At 49.9% G+C, this 26,991-nt stretch overlaps 1 protein-coding gene, 1 long non-coding RNA gene and 1 pseudogene across 27 annotated transcripts in view; 2 read left to right on the forward strand and 1 right to left on the reverse strand.

Moving 5' to 3' along the window:
- The window catches only part of LOC114671088 (ataxin-3-like), a 109,469-nt pseudogene extending 106,905 nt beyond the window's left edge, over positions 1 to 2,564 (reverse strand). The window contains exon 1 of the transcript XR_003720994.2: positions 2,347 to 2,564. The product of XR_003720994.2 is annotated as an ataxin-3-like (transcript). The remainder of the gene's footprint in view (positions 1 to 2,346) is intronic.
- Positions 2,113 to 26,991, forward strand: P2RX4 (purinergic receptor P2X 4). Of its 25 annotated transcripts, XM_077955548.1 has the most exons (13): positions 2,633 to 2,802; positions 9,459 to 9,505; positions 9,638 to 9,785; positions 14,499 to 14,570; positions 14,681 to 14,753; positions 15,493 to 15,589; positions 21,382 to 21,462; positions 21,579 to 21,720; positions 21,817 to 21,953; positions 25,314 to 25,407; positions 25,511 to 25,576; positions 25,886 to 25,981; positions 26,408 to 26,991. In XM_077955548.1, the coding sequence occupies exons 4-13, from the start codon at positions 14,520 to 14,522 to the stop codon at positions 26,432 to 26,434; spliced, it is 864 nt and encodes a 287-aa protein (XP_077811674.1). In that variant the 5' UTR covers positions 2,633 to 2,802; positions 9,459 to 9,505; positions 9,638 to 9,785; positions 14,499 to 14,519; the 3' UTR covers positions 26,435 to 26,991. The 25 variants fall into 25 exon arrangements, 14 of the variants coding, with proteins under 14 accessions (XP_015008471.1, XP_077811665.1, XP_077811668.1 ...); XR_013401603.1 differs by lacking the exon at positions 9,459 to 9,505 and having other exon boundaries at positions 2,479 to 2,802; positions 25,081 to 25,407; XR_003720842.2 differs by lacking the exon at positions 9,459 to 9,505 and having other exon boundaries at positions 2,479 to 2,802; positions 25,160 to 25,407.
- Positions 10,189 to 12,233, forward strand: LOC144333171 (uncharacterized). The gene is made up of 2 exons (XR_013401624.1): positions 10,189 to 11,667; positions 12,053 to 12,233. It is a non-coding gene; the product is annotated as an uncharacterized LOC144333171 (long non-coding RNA).

The following is a 26,991-nucleotide window of genomic DNA, read 5'->3' on the forward strand; positions in this document are numbered from 1 at the left end:
TATTTTTAGTAGAGACAGGGTTTCTCCATGTTGGTCAGGCTGGTCTCGAACTCCCAGTCTCAGGTGATCTGCCCACCTCAGCCTCCCAAAGTGCTGGGATTACAGGCGTGAGCCACCGCGCCTGGCGTTTTTGGGGCGTTTGTTTGTTTTGAGATGGAGTCTCTGTCACCCAGACTGGAATGCAGTGGCACCATTTCAGTTCACTGCAACCTCCGCCTCCCAGGTTCAAGCAATTCTTCCTGCCTCAGCCTCCCGAGTAGCTGGGATTACAGGCACCTGCCACAATGCCCAGCTAAGTTTTTTGTATTTTTAGTAGAGATGGGGTTTCACCACGTTGGTGGCCAGGCTGGTCTCCAGCTCCTGACCTCACATGATCATCCGCCCACCTCGGCCTCCCAAAGTGCTGGAGTTATAGGTGTGAGCCACTGTGCCCAGCCATCTTTTGATTCTTAAGGAAATGATTTTTAAGTCTCCTTCCAATGAGGATTTAGCAATGGAGTTTTCTTCTTCAACAGATAATCTGAGGCTTCCCAACTGCACCAAGCTCCATTTGGGCAGAGACCTTACTTGTCTGTTCACTCCATATCCCTAGCATCAAGAAAACTGCCAAGCACAACACAGGCACTCAGTAAATTTCTGTCAAATGAATGAATAAAATACCACCACCTTTTCCTGGGACCATTTTGGACCAAGGCTGGCATAGGCATCTCTGTTCCTCCCTCTAACTTAACAATTCCATCTCTTAGAGGCAGATGCTGCCTGTTTTCTGCAAATTTTATTATCCACCTCTCTATATTGGGAAAAACAAGTTGGTGTGGTTTACTTAAGAATCTCACATCCAGGAAATGAACTAAAAATGTTGTATCAAAGATTATGCATAGGATCTACAAACTAAGAAGCAAGCAGATGAGCGCAGTTACAGGCATCATGGTATATTTTCCAGAAGAAATGGCCCATGGATTAAAAATTATTATGATGAGTCTGCAGTAATATAGAAACCAAGTAGTGGGAATCAGAAAATGAAAAGCACAGCCATTGACTGTGATTACAAACCAAAACTTTATACCAATTACCTGCTGGAATTTATGCTGCATGAAGGCAGGATATTTTGCTTGTCCTGTTCACTGGACAGTACCTGGCATATGGGATGTGCTTATTAATATTTTCTGAATGCATTAGGGAAACTAAATATAACATTCATCTATGAAAACATATCTGGGCCAGGCGCAGTGGCTCATGCCTGTAATCCCAACACTTTGGAAGCCTGAGGCGGGCAGATCATGGGAGGTCAGGAGCTGGAGACCAGCCTGGCCAACATGGTGAAAACCTGTCTCTACTGAAAATACAAAAATTAGCTGGGTGTGGTGGCGGGCGCTTGTAATCCCAGCTACTCAAGAGGCTGAGGCAAGAGAATTGCTTGAACCTGGGAGGTGGAGGTTGCAGTGAGCCGAGATGGTGCTACTGCACTCCAGCCTGGACAAGAGTAAAACTCGGTCTCCAAAAAAAAAAAAAAAAGAAAGAAAAGGAAAGCATATCTGAAGGGAATGAACAAATATACATACGGAAAACTGTATTCATGGGGTAGAACGCTGGCTGTTTTCCCCACTTTTGCTATTTCTCAATTCTCCCCTAAAGTTGTGATAGCGTTTTCTCAGTGGAAAGGATGACCACAGAATAATCTCCCCTGGGCTGCAACTAAGGAAGTATCTGAATTGGAGTGAGAATGCGGCCAGGCTTCAAATCCAGGAGGGGCATTTTACAGGGCGTGTGGCTCTCACCCAGGGCTCACAGGACACCTGATACTTAGGCCGTTCCCCCAAGAGGCTGAGCACAGTGCGGCCCCAGCTCCCCCAGTGTAGGAGCCTGCACTGGTGAACGATGGCTGCTCCGCACAGCCCCCAGGTCCTCTACGGAAGTCCCTGGCACCTATCTGGACTCCTAAGGGAGGTCGCTTGTTACCCCTCACTCGAACTCGGTCCCAAATGAGAAGCGGCCCCCATCTTCCCCGAAAGGGTCTCTTGTTCTCCCTGGCCCTCCTGCGAAGGTCATTACTCCCCAACTCGCCTTTTTTGATGTTTTTTGGTTCCTGGTTTTTTGAGGCAGGGTCTCGCTTCATCTCACAGACTGGGGTGCAGTGGCGCCATCACAGCTCACGGCAGCCTCGACCTCCCGGGATCAAGCGATCCTCTCACCTCAGCCTCCCGAGTACCTGGGACCACAGGCGAGCGCCACTACGCCCGGCTTCTTTGCTTTTGTGTTTTGTTTGTTTTGTTGTTTGTTTGTTTGATAGAGACGAGGTCTCGCTATGTTGTCCAGGCTGGTCTCTAACTCAAAGGATCCTCTCACCTCGGCCTCCGAAACTGCTGGGATGACAGGTGTGAGCCACCGCGCCCGGCCCCTCGCCAGCCTTTTGAAGGAGCCTTTCGTCCTCAAGGCCAAGGGCAAGGCCACCCCCTCCCCGCGAGTTCCATGCCCCCTAGAGGGTCACAGTTCCAGACGGGGAGGTGGCGCCCTCCCCTAGGCCCCGGGCCCCGACCGCCCGGTGCCGCCTCCTTCCGGGCCCTCCCCATGATGACGGCGCTGCGGGCAGGCCGGGCGGACTGGGCGGGGCTCCGAGCGGGGACTGGGACCCAGACGGGCTCGGGGACGGGGAGCAGGCGGTGTGGCCATGGCGGGCTGCTGCGCCGCGCTGGCGGCCTTCCTGTTCGAGTACGACACGCCGCGCATCGTGCTCATCCGCAGCCGCAAAGTGGGGCTCATGAACCGCGCCGTGCAGCTGCTCATCCTGGCCTACGTCATCGGGTGAGCGCGGCCGCGCGGGGCCGGGCGGGGGGTGCCGCGGGGGACGCGGCGGGGGCTACCCTCGGGTCCGCCCCGTGCGGCGGCTCATCCCGGCTTCGGTCACCTGGGCGAGTGCGGGGGCGGCGAGCCAAGGCGGTGACACCTTCCCTGGGCCCCAGCCGCCGCGCCGGGCCCCGGGGGCGGGAGGCTGCTTGCTGCTGTTTCAAAGCCATAGCCAGGGCCGGGCGCGGTGGCGCACGCCTGTAATCCCAGCACTTTGGGAGCCCGAGGCGGGACTATCGCCTGAGCCCAGGAGTTCGAAACCAGTTTGGGCAGCATCGTGGGACCCCGTCTCTGCAAAAAATTAAAAATCCGCCGGGCCTGTGGCGCGCGCCTGGGGTCCCAGCTACTCAGGAGACTGAGGTGGGAGGATCGCTTGAGCCCAAGAGGCTGAGGCTGATGCTGCAGTGAGCTATGATCACACCACTTAACTCGAGCCTGGGAGACAGTCCGAGACCCTGCTCTTTACAAAATAAATAAAGGCAAAGCCTGGCTAGGCCGTTACCCTCTCCTGTCTGACCCCCCAGAGTGCCCCTTGGCTGTAGGGGCTTCGCCCTGAACGTCTCAATCTTCGCTCTCCACTTCCCATCCTGCTGATTTGCCGACAAAACCAAAGCTTGGAATTTCCGCTTGGTTCCTTCTGGGTCGGTGGCTTCTGGTCATTTCTTTTGATCACTAGGCAGTATCACTATGTGGTAGTAGCGAGGTCAGACTTCAAGAGTAGTTAAAGTTTGCTTCCTTTGTTTTGTGGGATTGTGGGGCTTTTATGGTACCTGCCCTGGCCTAGTCAGTCATTCCCCATGCTGCGCCCTTAGGCTAGAGATGCCCTGCCGCCCTCAGGCCTGGCTGAATGTGCCATTGTACTTGAAGGCACCTGTTTGGTTTTTTTTTTGGTTTTTTTGTTTTGTTTTTTGAGACGGAGTTTCTCTCGTCGCCCGGGCTGAAGTGCAATGACACGATCTCGGCTCACTGCAACCTCCGCCTCCCGGATTCAAGCAATTCTGCCTCAGTCTCCCGAGTGGCAGGGATTACTGGTGCCCGCCACCACACCCGGCCAATTTTTGTATTTTTTAGTAGAGACGGGGTTTCACCATGTTAGCCAGGCTGGTCCTGAACTGACCTCAGGTGATCCGCCCACCTCAGCCTCCCAAAGTGCTGGGATTAGAGGTGTGAGCCCCCGCGCCCAGCTGGCACCTGTTACTATTGAATACAATCCAAGAGAGAAGATGAGAATTCCTTGCCACCTGGGGCCACTTTAAAGGCTTACCTGGGGTGTTCTTGTGTCTACAGCTGCTGGGCTGACACGTATTGCCTAGTGCAGTGGTCCCCAAACTGCACATTGGAACCATCTGAGAATCCTTGGCTCCCGTCCCCAGACCCTTTTTTTTTTTTTAAAGATGGCGTCTCCCTCTGTCGCCCACGCTGGAGTGCAGTGGTGCAATCTAGACTCACTGCAACCTCCACCTCCCCAGTTCAAGCGATTCTCCTGCTTCAGCCTCCCGAGTAGCTAGGATTTACAGGCGCCCACCACCATGCCCGGCTAATTTTTGTATTTTTAGTAGGGATGGGGTTTTGCCATGTTGTCCAGGCTGTTCTCGAACTCCTGACCTCAGGTGATCCACCCGCCTCCGCCTCCCAGAGTGCTGGGACTACAGGCATGAGCCACCGCGCCCCGACGCCTACCCAGACCTTCTGATTTAATTGCTGTAGAGTATGATCAGGTGCCCAGGTGATTCTGATGTTCAGCAACGTTTGGGAACCAATGAACTGTGTTTCCCAAGTTTACCTGATCGTGGAAGACTCATGTGCGGAATTGTTTAAAAGCAACAAATCCCCCTCTTTGGGGTGAGGTTTGGAATCTTAACACTGCCCAAGGGAATTCCCATGACGGAGCAGGTTTGGCTTCCAATATCTGTCAGCAGCAGCAGTAGGTACAGACAGTATTCAAGAGGATGGCTTTCCAGGTGCAGACTCAACATCAGAACCACCTGGCCCACACCCAGATTTGGACTCATTGGCTCCCACCTGTAGTCCCAGTGCTTTGGAAGGCCAAGATGGGAGGATTGCTTGAGGCCAGGAGCTCAAGACCAGCCTGGACAACACTCCATCTCCAAAAGAAAAATAAAGGTTAAAATGGTAAATTTTACTGATGGAGTTGTGTAAAACAAAAAAAAAAATTTTTTTTTTTGGCCGAGCGCAGTGGCTCATGCCTATAATCCCAGCATTTTAGGAGGCCGAGGCAGGTGAGGTCAGGAGTTTGAGACCAGCCTGACCAACATGGTGAAACCCCGTCTCTACTAAAAGTACAAAAAATTAGCCGGGCCTAATCAAAAAATTAGCTGAGGCCTGTAATCCCAGCTACTTGGGAGGCTGAGGCAGGAGAATCGCTTGAATCCAGGAGGTGGAGGTTGCAGTGAGCCGAGATTGCGCCGCTGCACTCCAGCCTGAGCCACAAGAGCAAAACTCCATCTCAAATATATATATGTATACGTATTATATATATACACACACACATATGTGTATATATACACACACACACATATATATATTTGAGACCCACTGCTAGCCAGTGAATTGAACTCACATCCCTGGTTGGACTTGAAGCATTTGGGGGCAGGAGCTCCCCTGCAGCTTTTTGCTTTTGGCATTTGCTGCCAGTGGGAGTATCAGTGCTCATCTACCTTAGGGTACCTGTAAAATTACGACTGTGGAAAATATCCATAGTGGTGTTGCACTGTATGGTAGCCACTAGTAACTTGTACCTATTGAACACTTTAACCGTCCCTACTCTAAATTGAGATGTGCTATAACTGTAAAATACACACTGGATTTCAAAGACATAAGTTCACAAAAAGAGGCTGGGCACAGTGGCTCATGCCTGAGATCACAGTACTTTGGGAGGCTGAGGTGGGAAGATCGCTTGAGCTCAAGAGTTTGAGACAAACCTGGGCAACATAGCGAGAACTTGCCTCTACAAAAAAATACAAAAATTAGCCTGGCATGGTACACACACCTATAGTCCTACCTATTTGGGAGGTTGAGGCAGAAGGACTGCTTGAGCCTGGGAGGTTGAGGCCACGGAAAGCTGTGATCATACCACCACACTCCAGCCTGGGCAACAGAGCGAGATGCTGTCTCAAAAAAAAACAGAGTACCACTGTCACATCAATACATTTTTTATTGATGACATGTTAAAATATTTTGGCTATATTGGGTTACACAGAATATATCATTACAATTCATTTTTCCTGTCTCTTTTCTTTTTTCTTTTTTTCTTTTTAAACGGGGTCTCGTTTTGTCACCCAGACTGGAGTGCAGTGCACTGCAACCTCCACCTCCCAGGCTCAAGTGATTCTACTATCTCAGCCTCTGGAATTATGGGACTACAGGTGCACACCACCACAACTGGCTAATTATTGTTTTGTTTTGTTTTGTAGAGATGAGATTTCTCATTTCTACAATCATGAGGTTTCCATGTTGCCCAAGCTGGTCTCGAACTCCCGAGCTCTAGCAATCTGTCTGCCTCGGCCTTCCAGAGTGCTGGGATTACAGGCATGAGCCACCGTGCCTGGCTCTTCCTATTTCTTTTTACTTTTTGACATAACTATGAGAAACTTTTAAATTACAGGGTCTTGCTCTGTGGTAGCACACGCCTGTAATCCCAATACTTTGGGAGGCTGAGGCAGGTGGATCCCTTGAGCTTAGGAAATTTGAGACCAGCCTGGGCAACATAGTAAAACCCCATCTCTACCAAAAATACAAAAAATTAGCTCGGCATAGTGGCGCATACCTGTAGACTCAGCTACTTGGGAGGCTGAGGTGGGAGGATCACTGTAGCCTGGGAAGCGGAGGTTGCAATGAACCGAGATTGTGCCACTGCACTTCAGCCTGGGCAACAGAGCGAGAGCCTGTCTCAAAAAAAAAAAAAAAAAATATGTGGCTCGCATTATGTTTTTATTGGACAGCACAGCTCTGTAGGATTGCTTATGACGTATTCACTATCTCAGTCATGAGAATCTTTAAAGCAGTAAATGCTTTGCTTTTGTCCATCTTGCTATAATCAAAACTGACTCAGGACCTGAATTAAGGCTTTTTTTTTTTTAACCTCGTCTCTTAACTTTTTCATCCAACTCATCTTGGTGAAATTGTGGTCTCTTCTTACAGCAACCCTTCCTCAAAAAGAGACCGAACATGCAATTCTCATCTATCTAACTCTGTTAACAATCATGAGATGAGGAAATAATCACATGATAATGAGTGGCATGAAACCCTGTGTCTCTAAATTAAGCAACTCACTGTGCTTGATGAGTACATCAGTCTTCCTGCCCCAAGCTTTTGTGTGTCAGACTGGAATTAAATGGAAGCTTACACTGCAGCTGAATTCCTAGAAGCCCTGGACTTGTCAGGGAAAAAGCCCATCGGGGGAAAGCCCATCTCTAGGCTGGGCAATGAACTTGGAGACTGCTTGATCAGACACACTCATAAGTAACCAAAACCGTTCATTTCTTTTCTTTTCTTTCTTTCTTTTTTTTTTTTTTTTTTTTTTTTTTTTTTTTAAGACAGTCTCACTCTGTTGCCCAGGCTGGAGTGCAGTGGCATGATCTCAGCTCACTGCAATCTCCACCTCCCAGGTTCAAGTGATTCTCCTGCCTCAGCCTCCCGAGTATCTGGGACCACAGGCACCCACCACCACACCCAGCTAATTTTTTGTATTTTTAGTAGAGACGGGATTTTACAATGTTGGCCAGGCTGGTCTCACTCTTGACCTAAAAAAAAACAGTAAATTTCTGAAGTCTCAGCATCTAGGACTTAAGGAGAAACCTAGCATTTCCTGATTCTATAAATAACAACACTAATAGTCTCTAGTAGATGTTTAACAGCAGTTCGGAGGGGAGGGGTTCTGATTTGTAGTACTGGCCAATTTCCACGGTGTCAATACTTGCTCCATGACCAACCATGACTCACAAACGTTGTTGTGAACATTTGACATACATTAGTTCATTTACCCTTACAACAATCCTGTGAAGTTCTACTGTCACTCCCAGATTATAGAGGGGAAAACTGAGGCACAATGAGGTTAAGCACCTTGGCCAAAGTTATGTCTCGTGAATGGTGGAGCTGAGCCATGAACCAAGACCTGCTGCCTCCAGTGTGTCCTAACCTGTATAAACTAATGCCTGTAGATGTTTTTTTTTGTTTTTGTTTTTGTTTTTTTGAGACAGGGTCTTGCTCTGTCACCCAGGCTGGAGTGCGGTGGCATCACAGCTCACTGCAGCCTCCGTCTCCTAGGCTCAAGTGATCCTCCCACCTCAGCCTCCCAAGTAGCTGGGATTGCAAGCATGTGCCACCATGCCTGGCTAATTTTTTATTTTTATAGAGATCCCTGTGTTGCCCAGGCTTGTCTCAAGCTCTTAGGCACAAGGGATCTTCCCCTCTTGACCTCCCAAAGTGCTGCGATTACAGGCATGAGCCACTGTACCCAGCCCCTTTGGATTTTTAATTGTTCAAACTGGTAGTCATATTCCCACTTTAGAGGAGAGAACCATATATGTGACCAGAATTCTTGGGGAAAAGTAAGAAACTACAAACTACTCTTAAAAGTTCCTTAAAGGGTAGAATTCTCTTTTTTAGAAAGAGTAGCCTAGGGGTGTCCAATCTTTGGGCTTCCCTGGGCCACATTGGAAGAAGAAGAATTATCTTGGGCTATGCATACATAAAATACACTAACACTAACAATAGCTGAGGAACTAAAAAACAAAAATTTTTTAATCACAAAAAAATCTCATGATGTTTTAAGAAAGTTTACGAATTTGTTTGGGGCTTCATTCAAAGCTGTCCTGGGCTGCATGCGGCCTGTGTGCTGTGGGTCGGAGGAGCTTAGAGTAGAGCATAGTGGGTGAGAGAAAAGGCTTCAGATGCTTCTAGCCTGAATTCAAATCCTGACTCTGCCACTCACTGGCTGTGTGACCTTGGGCAAGTGACTTAACCTTTCTGGGTCTCCATTTCCTCCTCTGTAAAATGGAAATAATAATAATGATACCTGCCTCATAAAGTGGTCAGGATTAAATGAGTTAATACATATAAAGAGCTTAGATCAGTGCCTGGTGCCTATAAACACTCCAGTGGTAACTATTATAATTTGTGTTATCTCTTGGTGATTCCCATAGGTCACAGGCATTGAAAGTGCTCAAATGGCCGGGCGCGGTGACTCACGCCTGTAATCCCAGCACTTGGGAAGGTTGAGGTGGGCGGATCACCTGAGGTCAGGAGTTCGAGACAAGCCTGGCCAACATGGTGAAACCCCATCTCTACTAAAAATAGAAAATTAGCCGGGCATGGTGGCGCATGCCTGTAATCCCAGCTACTTGGGAGGCTGAGGCAGGAGAATTGCCTGAACCCTGGAGGCAGAGGTTGCAGTGAGCCGAGATCGCGCCATTGCACTCCAGCTTGTGCAACAAGAGTAAAACTTTGTCTCAAAAAAAAAAAAAGAAAGAAAGAAAGAGTGCTCAAATGTAATAAAGACAATATTCATGGAGCGTTTTCTCTGTGCCGTCAGTGTGCTGAGTGCTTTACCTGCACCACCTCATTGGTTTCCCACAGACGCTACTGTGGTTTAGGTGCTACTATCCCCATTTGGCAGAAGTGGAGATGGAGCCCCCAGAAGGTGTGTAGCTTTGTAGAAAGTCACGTAATTAGCCAACACCGTGCTTCCAGCCACTGCCCAGCAGAGGGTTCCCCATCAGTTCAAATCCATTGAATCCTAATGGCAATTTAAGAGACCTGTTTTATTTTATAGGTGGGTGTTTGTGTGGGAAAAGGGCTACCAGGAAACTGACTCCGTGGTCAGCTCCGTTACGACCAAGGTCAAGGGCGTGGCTGTGACCAACACTTCTAAACTTGGATTCCGGATCTGGGATGTGGCGGATTATGTGATACCAGCTCAGGTGTGTCTCCCACTGTGTCTTCTAACACTGACACCTTGCTCTTTACTGACTTTGCACACTTGATTAATGATTGACGTGGACTGAGTCCTGACATCACCGATGCCCAGAATAATTGTTTTAGTCCAAGAAAGTGGTGCAGCCAAAATCTTTTCAGCTTAGGATCTCGCAGAGTGTATCCAACAGAGTGTATTTCAGCATGGCAGGCTGAAAGACGGGAAGCTTTCCAGGTGGACATCGCGGCCTATCTCAGGCCCAGAAAGATGAGAAAACAAATGTCATAAATCCTGATAAAAATTCAAGTGGAAATATCACCTTTCCACATTTTGGGTTTGCATTATTGTCCCAAATCCACAAGGTAAATCTTTGCAGACAGTGTAAAAACTTTAGGCCGGGCGCAGTAGCTCACACCTGTAATCCCAGAGCTTTGGGAGGCCAAGGCAGGCAGATCCCTTGAGCCCAGGAGTTCAAGACCAGCCTGGGCAATGTGGTGAAACCCTGTCTCTACCAAAAAAGAAAAGAAAAGAAAAGAAAATTAAAAGACCAGAATCCAAACAAGAAGGAAACAGAGACAGCAGCACAGGACTCCATGGAGAACAAAGGGAAGGGAAGATGTTGTTTACTGCTGCACACTAGTCTTCAGGCTGTTAATCTGCAAAGCTCGAAGTTAAACATTGACTCTTTAGTCCTGGTAACAGCCTCTGCACCACACAGTCAAACCCTGACATAGCCCTCCAGATGGCTTATGTGCTAAGGGACCGAGGGTAACCAGTATAGATTAGCTGCCAACTCTTGGCTCAGAGCTCTTGCCAGGGAAAACAAGAACTTCAGAAACTCTTTCTTCAGGTGTGTTCTTCCCCCTGCCTTCTTAAGAGAAGGGTCTTATGGGGTGCCCAGAGAGGAGACTGAGCTAATGAGCCATAAAGGTCAAGTGGAAGGGCTGGGCACGTTGGCTCATGCCTGTAATCCCAGCACTTTGGGAGACTGAGGCAGGTGTATCATGAGGTCAAGAGATTGAGACCATCCTGGCCAACATGGTGAAACCCTGTCTCTACTAAAAATACAAAAATTAGCTGGGTGTGGTGGCGGGTGCCTGTAGTCCCAGCTACTAGGGAGGCTGAGGCGGGAGAATCACTTGAACCTGGGAGGTGGAGGTTGTAGTGAGCCGACAGCACGCCACTGCACTCCAGTCTGGTGACAGAGGAAGACTCTATCTCAAAAAAAAAAAAAAAAAAAAGATCAAGTGGAACAGGGGACTTGTAGTTGGCTGGAGGGGGCAGTGCTGTTAGCATGCACCTGTCTCAGCAGAGAGACAGCTGCCATCTGTGCAGGCATAGCCTCGTCCCGGCGAGCTCTGGGAATGTCATGCTCGGTGTGTTTACTGGGCGGATGAGGAAGGGCACAAGCCCTGCTTTTGTCCCTTGGTGGAAAGGAGGACCCCACAACTCAGCCTTCCGTGGTGGATCTGGGCAGGGGCCGTGCGAGTTCCCCAGGGCTTTCCTCATGAGCTTTCACGATGTCTGTGTTCTTCGTAGATGGAGCACAATCATCTATTGGCAGCCCCTTGGCTCATCTCCAGACTGAAAATCCCCTTAATTTGAAGTAGATAAGATATAGGAAACAGGCCACATGCGGTGGTTCAAGCCTGTAATCTCAATGCTTTTGGAAGCTGAGGCAGAAGGATCACTTGAGCCCAGGAGTTTGAGGCTGAAGTGAACTGTGATCACGCCACTGCACTCCAGCTAGGGCAACAGAGCAAGACCCCAACTCTAAAAGAGGGAGAAAAAAAGGAGAGATAGGAAACAAAAAGTAGACCATACCGAATTTGTTCCAAGTATAACTCAGGAGAGTTTCAGGAGTGGCCTTGTCTAACACCAAACGAGGAGTATATTTGTACATTGAACACCTGGGAACTTGACAGGGTGGCGGGAGAGAAGCTGCAGCTCATGCCACATCCTCATGCCTCTTCCTGTGGCCTTCTCCTTGTCTCCCAACATAGTTTGCCCTGGGCCTTTGGAAGATGCCAGCTATTCCTAGAGCTTCTACCACTTGTCAGACGTGGGGTTGGGGATATCTACAGACTGATTGGTTTCTAAGTTGCCCTGATCCCCAAGATGGCTCCCACTACTGACTGTTCTTCTCAGGAGTGTGAAATGCTGAAAACTTTGGGCATCTCCTTTTAAAATGCCTGGGCCCAGCCAGGTGCAGTGGCTCATGCCTGTAGTCCCAGCACTTTTGGAGGCCAAGGCAGGAGGATCATCGGAGCCCAGGAGTTCAATACCAGCCGGAGCAATATAGTGAGACCCCATCTTGATTGCATGGGTGGTGGATGGATGGATGGATGGATAGATCAAGAGAGAGAGAGATAGAATAGATAAATGATAGGATAGAGGAAAGAAGGAAGGAAGGAAGGAAGGAAGGAAGGAAGGAAGGAAGGAAGGAAGGAAGGAAGGAAGGAAGGAAGGAAGGAGGGAAGGAAACGGAAGGAAAGGAAAGGAAAGAAGAGAAAGGAAAGAAAGAAAAAGGAAAGAAAGAAAAGAGAAAGAAAGACGGAAGGAAAGGATAGATTAGATAGATGACAGATAGATGATAGGATAGATTAGATAGGTGATAGATGATAAATAGAAAATAGATATAGAATAGATTTGATAGATAGGATAGATTAGATAGATAGGATAGATAAAGAGATAGATAGATAGATAATAGATAGATTAGATAGATGGATACCAACACCCAATGAGAGGAGGATCCAACTAGAATCTTTTGGGGTCTTTGCCTTTTATTCCTTAGATGAGGAGGTCATTGTCAGCAATTCTTCAGTCTCATCCTAGCAAATTGCTTTCCAGAAACTCTAAATCAATTATTTGGCACCTTTATATGTATGAGGAGGAAACAGAACCTTCTCAAAGAGAAATGTCACTTGCTGACCCTGACCGAGTCTTCTCTAGAATGTTTTGTTTATAATTTCAGTTAGGAAAGAAAACCAGCCAGATTTGAGCCCCGTGAGGCCTCATGTTTTTATTCCTCTGAGATAATCTGGCTGGCAGGGAATGTTTTTAGCACTCATTGGCTCTTTCCCTCAATAAGTCAAGCTCGATTGAGAAACCATTGCTTCACCTTGCAGACCCCCCCCCCTTTTTTTTAACTGCAGTCAAATTCACTTACAGAAATTAACCATTTTAAGTCGGGCACAGTGGCTCATGCTCGTAATCCTAGCACTTTGGGAGGCTGAGGCAGGTAGATCACTTGAGGCCAGGAGTTTGAGACCAGCCTGGCCAACATGGTGAAACCCTATCTCTACTAAAAATACAAAAATTAGCCAGGTGTGGTGGTACGCACCTGTAGTCCCAGCTACTCAGGAGGGTGAGGCTGGAGAATTGCTTGAACCCGGGAGGCAGAGATTGCAGTGAGCCGAGATCATGCCACTGCCCTGCAGCCTGGGTGACACAGCAAGGCTCCATCTCAAATAAATAAATAAGAAAGAAATTAACCATTTTAAAATAAAAACTTCAGCACATTTAGTGCATTCACAGTGTTGTGCAAGCATCACCTCTATCTAGTTCAAAACATTTCCATCACCCCAAAGAGAAGCCTCGTATATTACACGGCCACTCCCCATTCCCCACTTCCCTCACTCCCTGGTAACCCCTAAGTGCTTTGTCTCTATGGACTTGACTGTTCTGGAAATTTCACATCAATGTGATCGTATCTTATGTGGCTTTTGTGTCTGGCTTCTTTCACTCAGCATCATGTTTTTGGGGTTCATCCATGTTGTAGCCTGTGTCAGTGCTTTATTCCTTTATTTTATTTTATTATTTTATTTTTTGAGACAAAGTCTCACTCTGTCACCCAGGCTGGAGTGCACTGGCGTGGTTTCGGCTCACTGCAAACTCCACCTCCCAGGTTCCAGTGGTTCTCCTGGCTCAGCCTCCTGAGTAGCTGGGATTACAGGTGCCCACCACCACACCTGGCTCCGTGTGTGTGTTTGTGTGTGTGTGTATGTGTTTAGTAGAGATGAAGTTTCACCATGTTGGCCAGGCTGATCTGGAATTCTTGATCTCAGGTGATCCGCCTGCCTCAGCCTCCCAAAGTACTGGGATTACAGGTGTGAGCCACCGTGCCCGGCCCCTTCATTCCTTTTTATTCATGGCTGAATCACATTCCATTGTGTGACTAGACTAAGACAGACATTTGGGCTGTTTCCACCTTTTTTTTTGGGGGGGGGACAATCTCGTTGTGTCATCCAGGCTGGAGTGCAGTGTCACAATCTCAGCTCATTGCAACCTCCGACTCCTGGGTTCAAGCAATTCTCCTGCCTCAGCCTCCCAAGTAGTTGGGACTACAGGCACCCACCACCACACCCGGCTAATTTTTGTATTTTTAGTAAAGACAGGGTTTCACTGTGTTGACCAGGCTGGTCTTGAACTCCTGACCTCATGATCCGCCTGCTTCAGCCTCCCAAAGTGCTGGGATTACAGGCTTGAGCCACCGTGCCCAACTTGTTTCCACCTTTTGGCTCTTATGAAAAGTGTTACGCTGAATATGTATGTACAAGGACTTGTTTGAGTCGCTGTTTTCCATTCAGTTATAAACTTTGATGGGAGAGAGCGGGAGACCATGCGGTCAGTTTTTGAGTTGTCCTCTTCAGTCAACGTCTGCCTTTCTCGGCTCTCTGTGAGTCCTCTGAGCGTGACTTGCCCGTGCTCCCCTCTGCAGCAGGAAAACTCCCTCTTCGTCATGACCAACATGATCCTCACCATGAACCAGACCCAGGACCTGTGTCCCGAGGTAGGAAGCCCCCCGGGAAGAGCCCCAGGCCCCACGTGCCTCTCCACGCCTGTCCGCCTGTGTGTGGGGCTGGGCCGCATGGACCTTGTTTTCACTCCTTCTTTTTCCAGATTCCAGATGTGACCACTGTGTGTAAATCAGATGCCAACTGTACTGCTGGCTCTGCCGGCACCCACAGTAATGGTACGAGCTTGCAGCCTCCTGGGGAGGGCAGCCCCTGAGCAGATTGCCCCCACCGTGGAGCCTTTCTGATAGAGAAATCCCCCCAGTTCCTTCACATGACCATGGATGAGCCAGGTGTCAAGGTTGGGGTCCTGGAACCTTCTCTACATTCACTGCTGTCAATGGAGCCCTAGAAGCCATCCCAGCTCTTGCCCCATTCTGTTTTTTCTCTTCTTCTTCTTCTTTTTTTGAGCCAGAGTCTTGCTCTATCGCCCAAGCTGGAGTGCAGTGGCATGATCTAGGCTCACTGCAACCTCCACCTCCCGCGTTCAAGCAATTCTCCTGCCTCAGCCTCCCGAATAGCTGGGATTACAGGCACCCACCACCACGCCCAGCTAATTTTTGTATTTTTTGTAGAGATGGGGTTTTACCATGTTAGCCAGGCTGGTCTTGAACTCCTGACCTCAGGTGATCCACCCACCTCAGCCCCCCAAAGTGCTAGGATTACAGGCATGAGCTACTGCGCCCAGCCTCTTGTCCCATTCTTTAGCTTGGCGTCACCCTGGCTGAGATGTGGCTGGCACACAGGTGACTGTCTTCCTCCAGTTCTAACTCCTGGATGCTGACACTGTCTAAATCCCAGATTCGCACAGCTCAAGATTGGCTGCATGGGAGGCTGGATGGGGCTCTCCCTCTCTACTCCAAAAAGGTAGAAAATGAGAGACCCCTGTGGACGTGGGATCCCCCCTTGTGCTTGTAGGAGTCTCAACAGGCAGATGCGTACCTTTCAACCGGTCCGTCAAGACGTGTGAGGTGGCAGCCTGGTGCCCAGTGGAGGATGACACACACGTGCCACAGTGAGTCCAGCACTAGGGAAGGAAGTGCCTATTTATTTATTTATTTATTTATTTATTTATTTATTTTTGAGACACAGTGTCACTCTGTACCCCAGGCTGGAGTGTAGTGGTGCGATCTTGGCTCACCACAACCTCCGCCTCCCGGGTTCAAACAATTTTCCGTGCCTCAGCCTCCCGAGTAGATGAGATTATAGGCGTCCACCACCACGCCAGCTAACTTTTTGTATTTTTAGTAGAGACAGGGTCTTGCCATGTCGGCCAGGCTGGTCTTGAACTCCTGACCTCAAGTGATCCACCTGCCTTGGCCTCCCAAAGTGCTAGGATTACAGGCGGGAGCCACCATACCCAGCCGGAAGCACCTTCAACTCTGGGTGTCAGCCTTGAGCAGAGGTGGTCAAGGAGTTACACCTGTGTGTTGTGGCTTTTTGTGTGTTTCTGGTGTCTATGTGGAGTCAGACTGCCCTAAGATGGCTGCTCTCAACCACAAGGCAGTGACCATCAGTGGCAAGGTGGGCCACAAGTGTCTGTCACTCACGAGAAGGGTGCAGCTGACTTCCTTGTATGTTAGGACTCTGTCAGTTGCAAATAACTGACAGGAAACAGTTCTCAGTGCCGTAAGCACACGTGCACAAACACACACACACATACACATGCGTGCATACCAGGGGGCCGTGTATTGTTCGGCTAACCAAAAAGATCCAGCATGGCCATGAGAATCTCGTGCCAGGCTGAGGCGGAAGAATCTCTTGAACTGGGGAGGCAGTGGTTGCTGAGCTGAGACGGTGCCACTGCACTCCCTCCTGGGCGACAGAGGCCACTGCACTCCTGCCTGGGCGACAGAGTGAGGGATAAAGGACAACACCCTAGTCTCCCCTCCTGGCTCTGCGTCCCTCCAACCCACAGCATAGCCTAGGAGGCAGCACTGCACTTACAGCCCCCCAAGGCTGAGTGTCCCTTCCCAGCTGTCCCTGGAGATTCTAGACCTGTCCATCATCACATCAACGGCCATATCTCTCAACCCATCTCCGTGACTGGGGCATGGGTTTCGCTTATCAGCTTGGGCCTGGGGCACATGCCCACCTCTGCAGCTGGGGTTAGAGTCAGACCCACCCAAGTGACACAGGCAAGCATCGGGGAGATATGGCTTCTAAAGGACATTTGGGGTTCTGTTACCAGAAAAGCTGGGCGCAGATGCTGAGAAGAAAACAACAGATATTTGCTACAATATATACAACTAAACTAGACAGGTTCGTCCTGGCGCAGTGGCTCATGCTATAACCCTAGCACTTTGGGAGGCTGAGGCAGGCGGATCATCTGAGGCCAGGAGTTTGAGACCAGCCCAACATGGAGAAACCCCGTCTCTACTAAAAAATACAAAAATTAGCCAGGCATAATGGCGGTCGTCTGTAATCCCAACTACTTGGGAGACTGAGGTAGAAGAATCGCTTGAACCCAGGAAGTGGAGATCCCGGTGATCTCAGTGAGCTGAGATCGCGCTTCTGCACTCTAGCCTGGGCGACAGAGAGAGACTCTGTCTCAAAAAATAAAAATTAAATAAATAAATAAATAAAAATTTAAAAATCAACTAAACTAGCCAAGTTCAAGGGTTGCTCTAGAATAACATTCTTCCTGGTTGTAATTGGCTGTACTTCGTGGGGTGGAGTCCAGGCAGCGCTTTGAGAAGTGTGTGCAGCCCAGGGCCTTTCTCACCAAGAGCTCAGACCGAGGCCTCCATGAGCCCCGGGGAGCAGGAAGCCACTAAACCTCATCCTGGGTATGTTGAGACGGAAGGAAAGGCTGAGAACTGCAGATTTAGAGATTGCTAAGGCAAGGGAAGGACATAGAAAAAGAAAAGGAATCCCGGCATCTTAGAGCCGGAGAGGATCTCACAGAGCTGTGCTCTCCAACACGGGAGACTCTGGCCACACGTGGCTATTGAAAATTGAAATATGACTGGGTCCAAAAGGAGATGGGCTGCCCATAGGAAGTGCACTGATCATCAAATCGGATTTTTGTTTTTCTTTTTTTTGAGTCGAAGTCTCGCTCTGTCGTCCAGGCTGGAGTACAGTGGCGTGATCTCGGCTCACTGCAACCTCTGCTCCCAGGTTCAAGTGATTCTCCTGCCTCCGCCTCCTGAGTAGCTGGGATTATAGGCACCCACCACCACACCTTGCTCGTTTTTGTGTTTTTAGTAGAGAGCGGGTTTTACCATGTTGGCCAGGCTGGTCTCAAACTCCTGACCTCAGGTGATCCACCTGCCTCAACCTCCCAAAGTGCTGGGATTACAGATGTGAGCCACCGCGCCCAGCCTGATTCTGAACATTTATTTATTTATTTTATTTTGTTTTTTGAGATGGAGTCTCACTCTGTCGCCCAGGCTGGAGTGCAGTGGTGCCATCTCTGCTCACTGCAAGCTCTGCCTTCTGGGTTCACACCATTCTCCTGCCTCAGCCTCCCAAGTAGCTGGGACTACAGGCGCCCGCCATCATGCCCAGCTAACTTTTGTTTTGTTTTGTTTTGTTTTGAGACAGAGTCTCACGCTGTCGCCCAGGCTGGAGTGCAGTGGCCGGATCTCAGCTCACTGCAAGCTCCGCCTTCTGGGTTTGCACCATTCTCCTTCCTCAGCCTCCCGAGTAGCTGGGACTACAGGCGCCCGCCACCTCACCCGGCTATTTTTTTGTATTTTTTAGTAGAGACGGGGTTTCACTGTGTTAGCCAGGATGGTCTCGATCTCCTGACCTCATGATCCACCCATCTCGGCCTCCCAAAGTGCTGGGATTACAGGCTTGAGCCACTGTGCCCGGCCCCCAGCTAACTTTTTTGTATTTTTAGTAGAGACCAGGTTTCACCATGTTAGCCAGGATGGTCTTGATCTCCTGACCTCATGATCCGCCGGCCTTGACCTCCCAAAGTGCTGGGATTACAGGCGTGAGTCACCGCGCCCGGTCCTGAATATTTGTTATGAAAAAAAGAATGTATAATATCTCATTGATTTTTTTATGTTGGTTACATGTTGAAGTGCTATTTTGGGTTATTGTATAAAATTGTACTTGTTTCTTTTACTTTGTAACGTGGCTATTAGGAAACTTTAAATTGGAGTGTGGCTTGTAGTTGTGTCTCATAAGATACTTTTGTTTTGAGACAGGATCTTGCTCTGTCACCCAGTGCAGTGATAACAACCATGGCTCACTGCAGCCTCGAACTCCTGGACTCAAGTGATCTTCCCGCCTCATCCTCCTGTGTAGCTGGGACCACAGGGACGCACCACCATGCCCAGCTAACTTATTTTTTGTAGAGACAGGGTTTCGCCATGTTGCCCAGGCTGGTCCTGAACTCCTGGGCTCAAGCAACCTACCTGCCTTAGCCTCCCGAAGTGCTGGGATTACAGGGTGAGCCACCACACCTGACCTCACAATATACTTTCATTGGACCTCACTGTTATAGATCTAATCCAGTGTAGAATGATTTTTAAGTGCACACTGATAAAAGAAATAACATTGGCCAGGCACAGTGGCTCACGCCTATAATCCCAGCACTTTGGGAGGCAGAGACAGGTGGATCACTTGAGGCCAGGAGTTCAAAACCAACCTGTCCAACATGGTGAAACCCCCCTCTACTAAAAATAGAAAAATTAGCCAGGCGACGTGGTGCACGCCTGTAATCCCAGCCACTCAGGAGGCTGAGACACGAGAATTGCTTGAACCTGGGAGACGGAGGTTGCAGTGAGCCGAGATCATGTCACCGCACTCCAGCCTGGGCAACAGAATAAGACTCTGTCTCAAAAACAAAACAAAAACTAAAACGTTTTGGAACTAGATAGAGGTGATGATTGCACAACATTATGAATGTACTAAATGTCACAGAATTGTCCATTTTAAAATGGCTAATTTTACGTTTTAGTAAATTTCATCTCAATTTCTCTAAAAAGGTGAGTTGATCTTAAAGTATTACATATGAGGTACACAGGTGTGGGGGGGTGTTATGGTACAGGAAATAACAAAAACTTGAACACCCCTGTTGTAAGCCATCCCTCTTGAGGGAGTGGGGACTTTGAAAACCTGAGAGAAGGCCAGGTATGGTGGCGCGTGCCTGTAATCCCAGCACTTTGGGAGGCCGAGGTGGGTGGATCACCTGAGATTGGGAGTTCGAGACCAGCCTGGCCAACATGGTGAAACCCCATCTCTACTAAAAATATGAAAAAATTAGCCAGGCGTGGTGGCGCACGCCTGTAACCCCAGCTACTCGGGAGACTGAGGCAGGAGAATCACTTGAACCCAGAGGTTGCAGTGAGCCAAGATTGCAGCATTACTCTCCAGCCTGAGCAACAGGAGCGAGACTCCATCTCAAAAAAAAAACCTGAGAGAAGCCCCTTGGTCCCAGCCTTTCTCTGACAGCAGCGGTGACAGGCTCAGCTGTCCTCAGAGTACAGCCCTGTCACTGGCCTTGCTCCTGTCTCAGGGCTGGGAAGACTGTTGATGTTGTCATTCCAAAGATCCCACCTGGATCAGGGAACATTCCCCACAGAAGGGTCAGCCGTACAGTGCCAGATTCTCCAGGAGAAATTCACCAAAGAAGTGGAGTCCCCTTGGGGACAGATTCAACTTGTATTGTCAGCCAGGAGCTGACGTGGCACTTCTGAGAAGAGGCGGGTGCACCTGCTGGCAGGTGCTTTGTGCACTTTTCAGACAGGTCAGGATCCAGCCTGTAGGCAAATTTACTTTTGCTTTGGCTTGTAAAACCGGACCTGCCCAGCCTTCATTCTTTCCCTGGAGAACGCCTAAGGCCCCGAAGCCCCTAAGGCCAGGAAGCCCGGCCTACTGATTTCCAGTGAGGCCACGAATCGCCTCCCTGGTTAGCAATTTGGTTTTCACTGCCTTGGGGGAGAGGGCCTGCCCTTGCTTGAGAGGAAGAACCTGGAAGGCTCGGCTCAGTCTCTTCTCTTGAAGAGAAGAGTGTGTGCGCAGAAGGGAGTAGAAAATGTTAGAGGTGTTTCATCTTCTTGACAAAATGACATTGTAAGATGTGTGTATATGTTTTTAAAAATAGTACATAGGGGCTGAACATGGTGGCTCACTCCTGTAGTCCAGTACAGGGAGGCAGAGGTGGGAGTATCGCTTGAGGTCAGGAGTTCCAGACCAGCCTGGGCAATGTAGGAAGACTTCATCTGTACAAAAAAAAAAAAAAAAAGAAATTTTAATTAGCCAGGCATGGTGATGCATGCCTATGGTTCCAGCTACTTGAGAGGCTGAGGTGGGAGACCTCCCTTGAGCCTGGGAAGTTGAGGCTACAAGAAGCTGTGTTCATGCAACTGTACTCCAGCCTGGGCAACAGAGCAAGGCCCTGTCTCAAAAATATTTATAGACTGGGCGCGGTGGCTCATGTCTGTAATCCCAACACTTTGGGAGGCTGAAGCAGGTGGATCACTTGAGGCCAGGAATTGGAGACCAGCCTGACCAACATGGTGGAACCCTGTCTCTACTAAAAATACAAAAAAAGTCAACCAGGCATAGTGGCGCACACCTGTAATCCCAGCTACTCAGGAGGCTGAGGCAGGAGAATTGCCTGAACCCAGGAGGCTGAGGTTGCAGTGAGCTGAGATCACACCATTGCACTCAAGTCTGGGTGACAGAATGACTCCATCTCAAAAAAATAATCATAATAAATATATATATATGTGTGTGTGTATATATATACACACAATACATATATATATTATATATATATAACATGGGTGTGTGAGTATTTGTATATATTTGTATTTCATTAACAGTAATGTAATCATTGTTTTTCAGACCTGCTTTTTTAAAGGCTGCAGAAAACTTCACTCTTTTGGTTAAGAACAACATCTGGTATCCCAAATTTAATTTCAGCAAGTAAGTGGTGGCCGCGTGTGTTGCGTGAGTTCACCAGGCTCTTGGAGAAACTTCTGGCTCTTCTCTCTTCTCTGAGGTTTTCCTTGCTCTGATTTTCTGCTTTCTCTCGACTTTAGGAGGAATATCCTTCCCAACATCACCACTACCTACCTCAAGTCGTGCATTTATGACGCTAAAACAGATCCCTTCTGCCCCATATTCCGTCTTGGCAAAATAGTGGAGAATGCAGGACACAGCTTCCAGGACATGGCCGTGGAGGTGGGTGCGGGTCCTGGCTCTCCTGACCCAGCCCTGGAGGCATCTCGTGCCAGGCGCTGAGGAAAGCCTCACCATGTCTCTGCTGCTCAACCCCAGGGAGGCATCATGGGCATCCAGGTCAACTGGGACTGCAACCTGGACAGAGCCGCCTCCCTCTGCTTGCCCAGGTACTCCTTCCGCCGCCTCGATACACGGGATGTCGAGCACAACGTGTCTCCTGGCTACAATTTCAGGTGGGCGTGAGCTTGGACCCCTCGCTCATGTTGTGGGGGGTGCTGGGGCTGGGTACACGCCAGTGGGGGCACCCACGCCCGCTGAAGACTAGCACTCAGGCAGCACCCCAAGGACAGGCTGCTGGTCCCCCATCCAAGGCAGCAGGAAGGCCATGCTGGGAAAATGCGCTTAGTGGTGTCCTGCTCCGGGGCCATCCCAGCCCCCGAGAACCCTCCTTGCCCTTTCCTGCCACAAGAAACGTGTTAAGATAGTTCTTAGAGCAGCCAGGAGAGGCTGGGGGCTTGAGCTTTCCAGTGCCAGCCTCAGCCATGACTTCCATTCACTGTCTCGAGGAGGGGATGATCCATGATCCTCCAGTCCAAAGGCCTCTGGGGCCTGGCCCAGGAATTGGTTTCTCAAAGGTTGAACCTGTGCCAGAATCTCCAGAGTGCAGGGGACACAGGTTTGAGGCCCCTGAAAGGCCTTGCTTGGTTCCCTGCTGCAAATGCTGGCATCTCGGTATCCTGGGGTAGTTGTAAGCAAGTCCCACAAACAGTGGCTTGCAACAACAGGACTTGATTCTCTCGCAGTTCTGGAGGCCACAACCTAAAATCCAGGCGTCAGCGGGGCCATGCTCGCTCTGAAGGCTCTGGAGAGAGTCCTTACTTGTCTCTCCCAGCTTCTGGTAGCCCACGGCGTTCCTTGGCTTGTGGACGCATCACTCCAGTACTCTGCCTCTGCCATCATGAGGCCTTCTGCCCTGTGTGTGTCTTTTCTTCTTGTAAGGACAGCAGTCACTGAATTTAGGGCCCAGCCTACTCCAGTATGACCTCATCTAACAAATTACGTCTGCCAAGATCTTATTTCCAAATAAGGTCACACTCCTAGGCTTCAGGTAGATGTGAATTTTGGGGGACACACTGTTCAACCCACTACAGCTGATGATCTCATGACAGGGTCTTATTGCCACTTCCTTGAGGCAGCAGAATCTGTAGCCAGGTACATTTCCACGTACCCTTTGTTGCATTTTTCACACTCCTTAAAAAAGAGGCCCTCCAGGCTGGGCGCAGTGACTCATGCCTATAATCCTAGCACTTTGGGAGGCCAAGGCAGGCAGATCACCTGAGGTCGGGAGTTCAAGACCAGCCTGGACAGAGCCGCCTCCCTCTTACAAGCATGGATTAAATAACACCCTGATAACACTTGTGTGGGGCTAGAATATTGAACGTAGCCAGCATGGCAAAACCCCATCTCTACTAAAAAAAAAAAAAAATACAAAAATTAGCTGGGCATGATGGCACATGCCTGTAATTCCAGCTACTTGGGAGGCTGAGGCAGGAGAATCACTTGAGCCAGGGAGGCAGAGGTTGCAGTGAGCCAAGATCGCACCACTGCACTCCAGCCCCTGCGACAAAGCAAGTCTCAGTCTCAGGGGAAAAAAAAAAAAAGAGGCCCTGCAAGGACCTTTCTGGGCGCGTTCAGTGGCGCTTTGGGCTGCACTTGCCTCCCTCTAGTGGTGACATGTGGAATCCGATCCATACGGGATCCTAAGACCTCTGTAATTGTGGGATCTGCTGTCCTTTTGAAACTTCTGGCTCACTGAGTAAAGCAGGTATTTGAATTTTTCTTTTCTAACAGTTAGATTTGTGTTATTCCATCTCTGGATGTCACATACTTCTTGTGGAAACCTCAAGCTTAGGTCAGAGCCCTAAAACAGAAAGACCTCAGGATGCCTATCCCCTGACCTCGGCCAGCACCAGGCCCTGCCTGTCTCCCAGGCCTGGCCCATGGCATGGAAGTTGTGGGCCAGATAAAGCATGGACCGAGGATGTGGGCCGAGGCTCCTGGTGGATCCCTGGAGAACATGGGGTAGCAGATGGTATGTCTTGATGGTTCTTCACCAACCATCCATCCCCTGCTCACGCGTGTGCGCACTCTCACTCTCTCACTCGCTCTCTCTCTTTTTTTTTTAAGGGAGTGACTTGCTCTGTCCCCCAGGTTGGAGTGTAGTGGCGTGATCTCAGCTCACTGCAACCTTTACCTCCCGGGTTCAAGCGATTCTCCTGCCTCAGCCTTCTGAGTACCTAGGATTACAGGCACCCGCCACCACACCCAGCTAATTTTTTGTATTTTTATTAGAGACGGGGTTTCTCCATGTTGACCAGGCTGGTCTCGAGCTCCTCACCTCAAGTGATCCACCCACCTCAGCCTCCCAAAGTGCCAGAATTACAGGTGTGAGCCACCACGCCTGGCCATATATTTTTAAATGGTCTTATTGAGATGCAATTCACATGCCATAACATTCACCCATTTGAAGTGCAGAATTCATCGTTTTCACTATATTCACAGATAAGTGCAACCTTCACCACAGTCCATTTTAGAACATTTCCATCATCTCAAAAAGAAACCCTGCACCCTTCTGTCATTCCCCTGCCCCTGGCAACAGTGGTCTACTTTCTGTCTCTACAGATGTGCCTCTTCTGGGCATTTCATATAAATAGAATCAATATGTGGCCTTTCGTGTCTGGCTCCTTCCCCTTAGCCTGATGTTTTCAAGCTTCATACATGTTGTAGCCTGTGTCAGTACCTCGTCTCTTTTTATGGCCAAATATTCTGTTGTGTTGACAGACAACGTTTTGTTCATCTCTTTATCTGTGTGACAAATCAGTGGTTCTTGTTGTTGTTGTTCTTCTTGAAGACTGTGTGCACAGAATCAATGTTTCTTTGAAAAAAATAAAAAAGAAAGCCCTGGGTCAAGAGATTGAGATCATCCAGGCCAATCTGGTGAAACCCCGTCTCTATTAAACAATCCAAAAATTAGCTGGGCGTGGTGGCGGGCACCTGTAGTCCCAGCACTTGGGAGGCTGAGGCAAGAGAATTGCTTGAACCCGGGAGGTGGAGGTTGCAGTGAGCTAAGATTGGTGCCCCTACACTCCAGCCTGGCAACAGAGGGAGAGTCTATCTCAAAAAACAAACAAACAAAAAAAAAAGGCCCTGCACTGATGCTGTGTTTGGGGCTGGCTTAGTCCCCTCCTGCAATGCTGGCTGGTCACATTCTTACTGTTAGATGTTGGAGGCCAGGGTCCCTTGAGGGAGGCAGGTGGGATGTACCAAGTGGGATGTTGAGAGCAAACTGTTCACGTTCAGGAGGGGATGGTGGTGCTGGAGAACGAGGTCTCCCTGTGTCCCTCCACCTCATGGGTCCCGCGTCTTCCTGCTTGCACAGCCCGCCTCAGCCAGGAGAGGCCCCAAGCCGCTCCAGCATCTGTTCAGCCAGCAGAGTGGACCATTCGCCCATGCCAGCTCCACTCTAACATCCTCTCCCAGGGCCCAAGGTCCTGCCCCAGCCATCTCCCCCGATCCATCCTCCTTCTCCTCAGGTTTGCCAAGTACTACAGAGACCCGGCTGGCAAGGAGCAGCGCACGCTCATCAAGGCCTACGGCATCCGCTTCGACATCATCGTGTTTGGGAAGGTAGCTCGCCACCCCTGGCTCCCCTCCGTCACTCCCTGCAGGGACAAGGGGCCTCTCCCTGCCCCTGCAGAAACACTTTTTTTCTTTTTCTCTGTCTTGGCAGGCAGGGAAATTTGACATCATCCCCACCATGATCAACATCGGCTCTGGCCTGGCACTGCTGGGCATGGTGAGTGGGCTAGGCCCTGCCTTCACCCTCACGGTGAGGTGAGACCTTGGGCTGGGCTCCTGGTCCTGGCCCTGGGCCTGAGACCTCAGATGTGTTTCTAGACTTGACCCTCTGGCCTTCTTTCCCTTGGCCCCCAGCCCTCCTCCCACCTTCCCTTCGCCAAGACCACACCCCTTGGGTCCCAGCCTTCTCCCAAGAGATGGGGGTGCCTTTCCATTCCGGTAAAGATTCCAGGCTTCTCAGGAAGGGGCACGCAAAGAATAAGAGGGGCTGCAATCCTGGCTCACTCTTACCCTGTGCTAAATTCAGGCGACCGTGCTGTGTGACATCATAGTCCTCTACTGCATGAAGAAAAGACTCTACTATCGGGAGAAGAAATACAAATATGTGGAAGATTATGAGCAGGTACGCCCCTCCTGGCCCCCAGCAGGTGCAGGCCTCTTATCTCCCAGGTGCGGGAGCCCTGGGCGTGGGCCCGTCTGGGAGGCCATTCTGCAGAGGCTGGCGCCAGTGTGGCGCAGTGTCCCCCTGTTAACTCGGCTGTCCCGCCACTCAGCAGCTGCTCCATCACTAGGCCCGTACTTGATTGACTCTTTAAACCCAGCCTCGTTTCAATGAGCGATATCTCAAGTTGGTTATGATAATGCATGCTCTGAGAACGCCTGTGTGCACACACTACTTCAGTTCACCTTGTGGAACAGGAAAGGTTGGGTTCCAGGCCTGGGACCAACTTGAGAACCCCTGACAGTGAAGTGCCTGGAGCACACCGCCCTCCCGCCTGCCACAAGGGGTCCCAGGGGCACCTTGATCTGCTTGTGTCCTTCTTTGCAGGGTCTTGCTAGTGAGCTGGACCCATGAGGCCTACCCCACACCTGGGCTCTCCACGGCCCCATCGAAGAACAGAGAGGAGGAGGAGGGAGAAATGGCCACCACATCACCCCAGAGAAAGTTCTGGAACCTGATTGAGTCTCCACTCCACAAGTACTCAGGGTTCCCCAGCAGCTCCTGTGTGTTGTGTGTAGGATCTGTTTGACCACTCGGCCCAGGAGGTCACCAATCTGTTCTTGGCTGGGTCAACTCTGTTATTCCCGCAACCTGGGGTTGTGAGGGGGAGCGCTGGCCCGAGGAAGTGGCACTGCTGTGACTTTCAGGGCTGGAGCTGGCTTTGCTCAGAAGCCTCCTGTCTCCAGCTCTCTCCTGGACAGGCCCAGTCCTCTGAGGCACGGCGGCTCTGCTGGAGCACTTTATGTGGCAGGGGAGGCCGCCTGGTTGCAGTCACTAGACTTGTAGCAGGCCTGGGCTGCAGGCTTCCCCCAACCATTCCCTGCAGCCATGAGGCGGAGCTGGCATTTCTCTTCAGAGAAGCGCTGTGCTGAAGTGATTGAGGACCAGACATTAAAACGTGATTTTCTTAA

This window comes from Macaca mulatta, chromosome 11 (assembly GCF_049350105.2).
Source record: "Macaca mulatta isolate MMU2019108-1 chromosome 11, T2T-MMU8v2.0, whole genome shotgun sequence".
Taxonomy (NCBI): Eukaryota; Metazoa; Chordata; class Mammalia; order Primates; family Cercopithecidae; genus Macaca; species Macaca mulatta.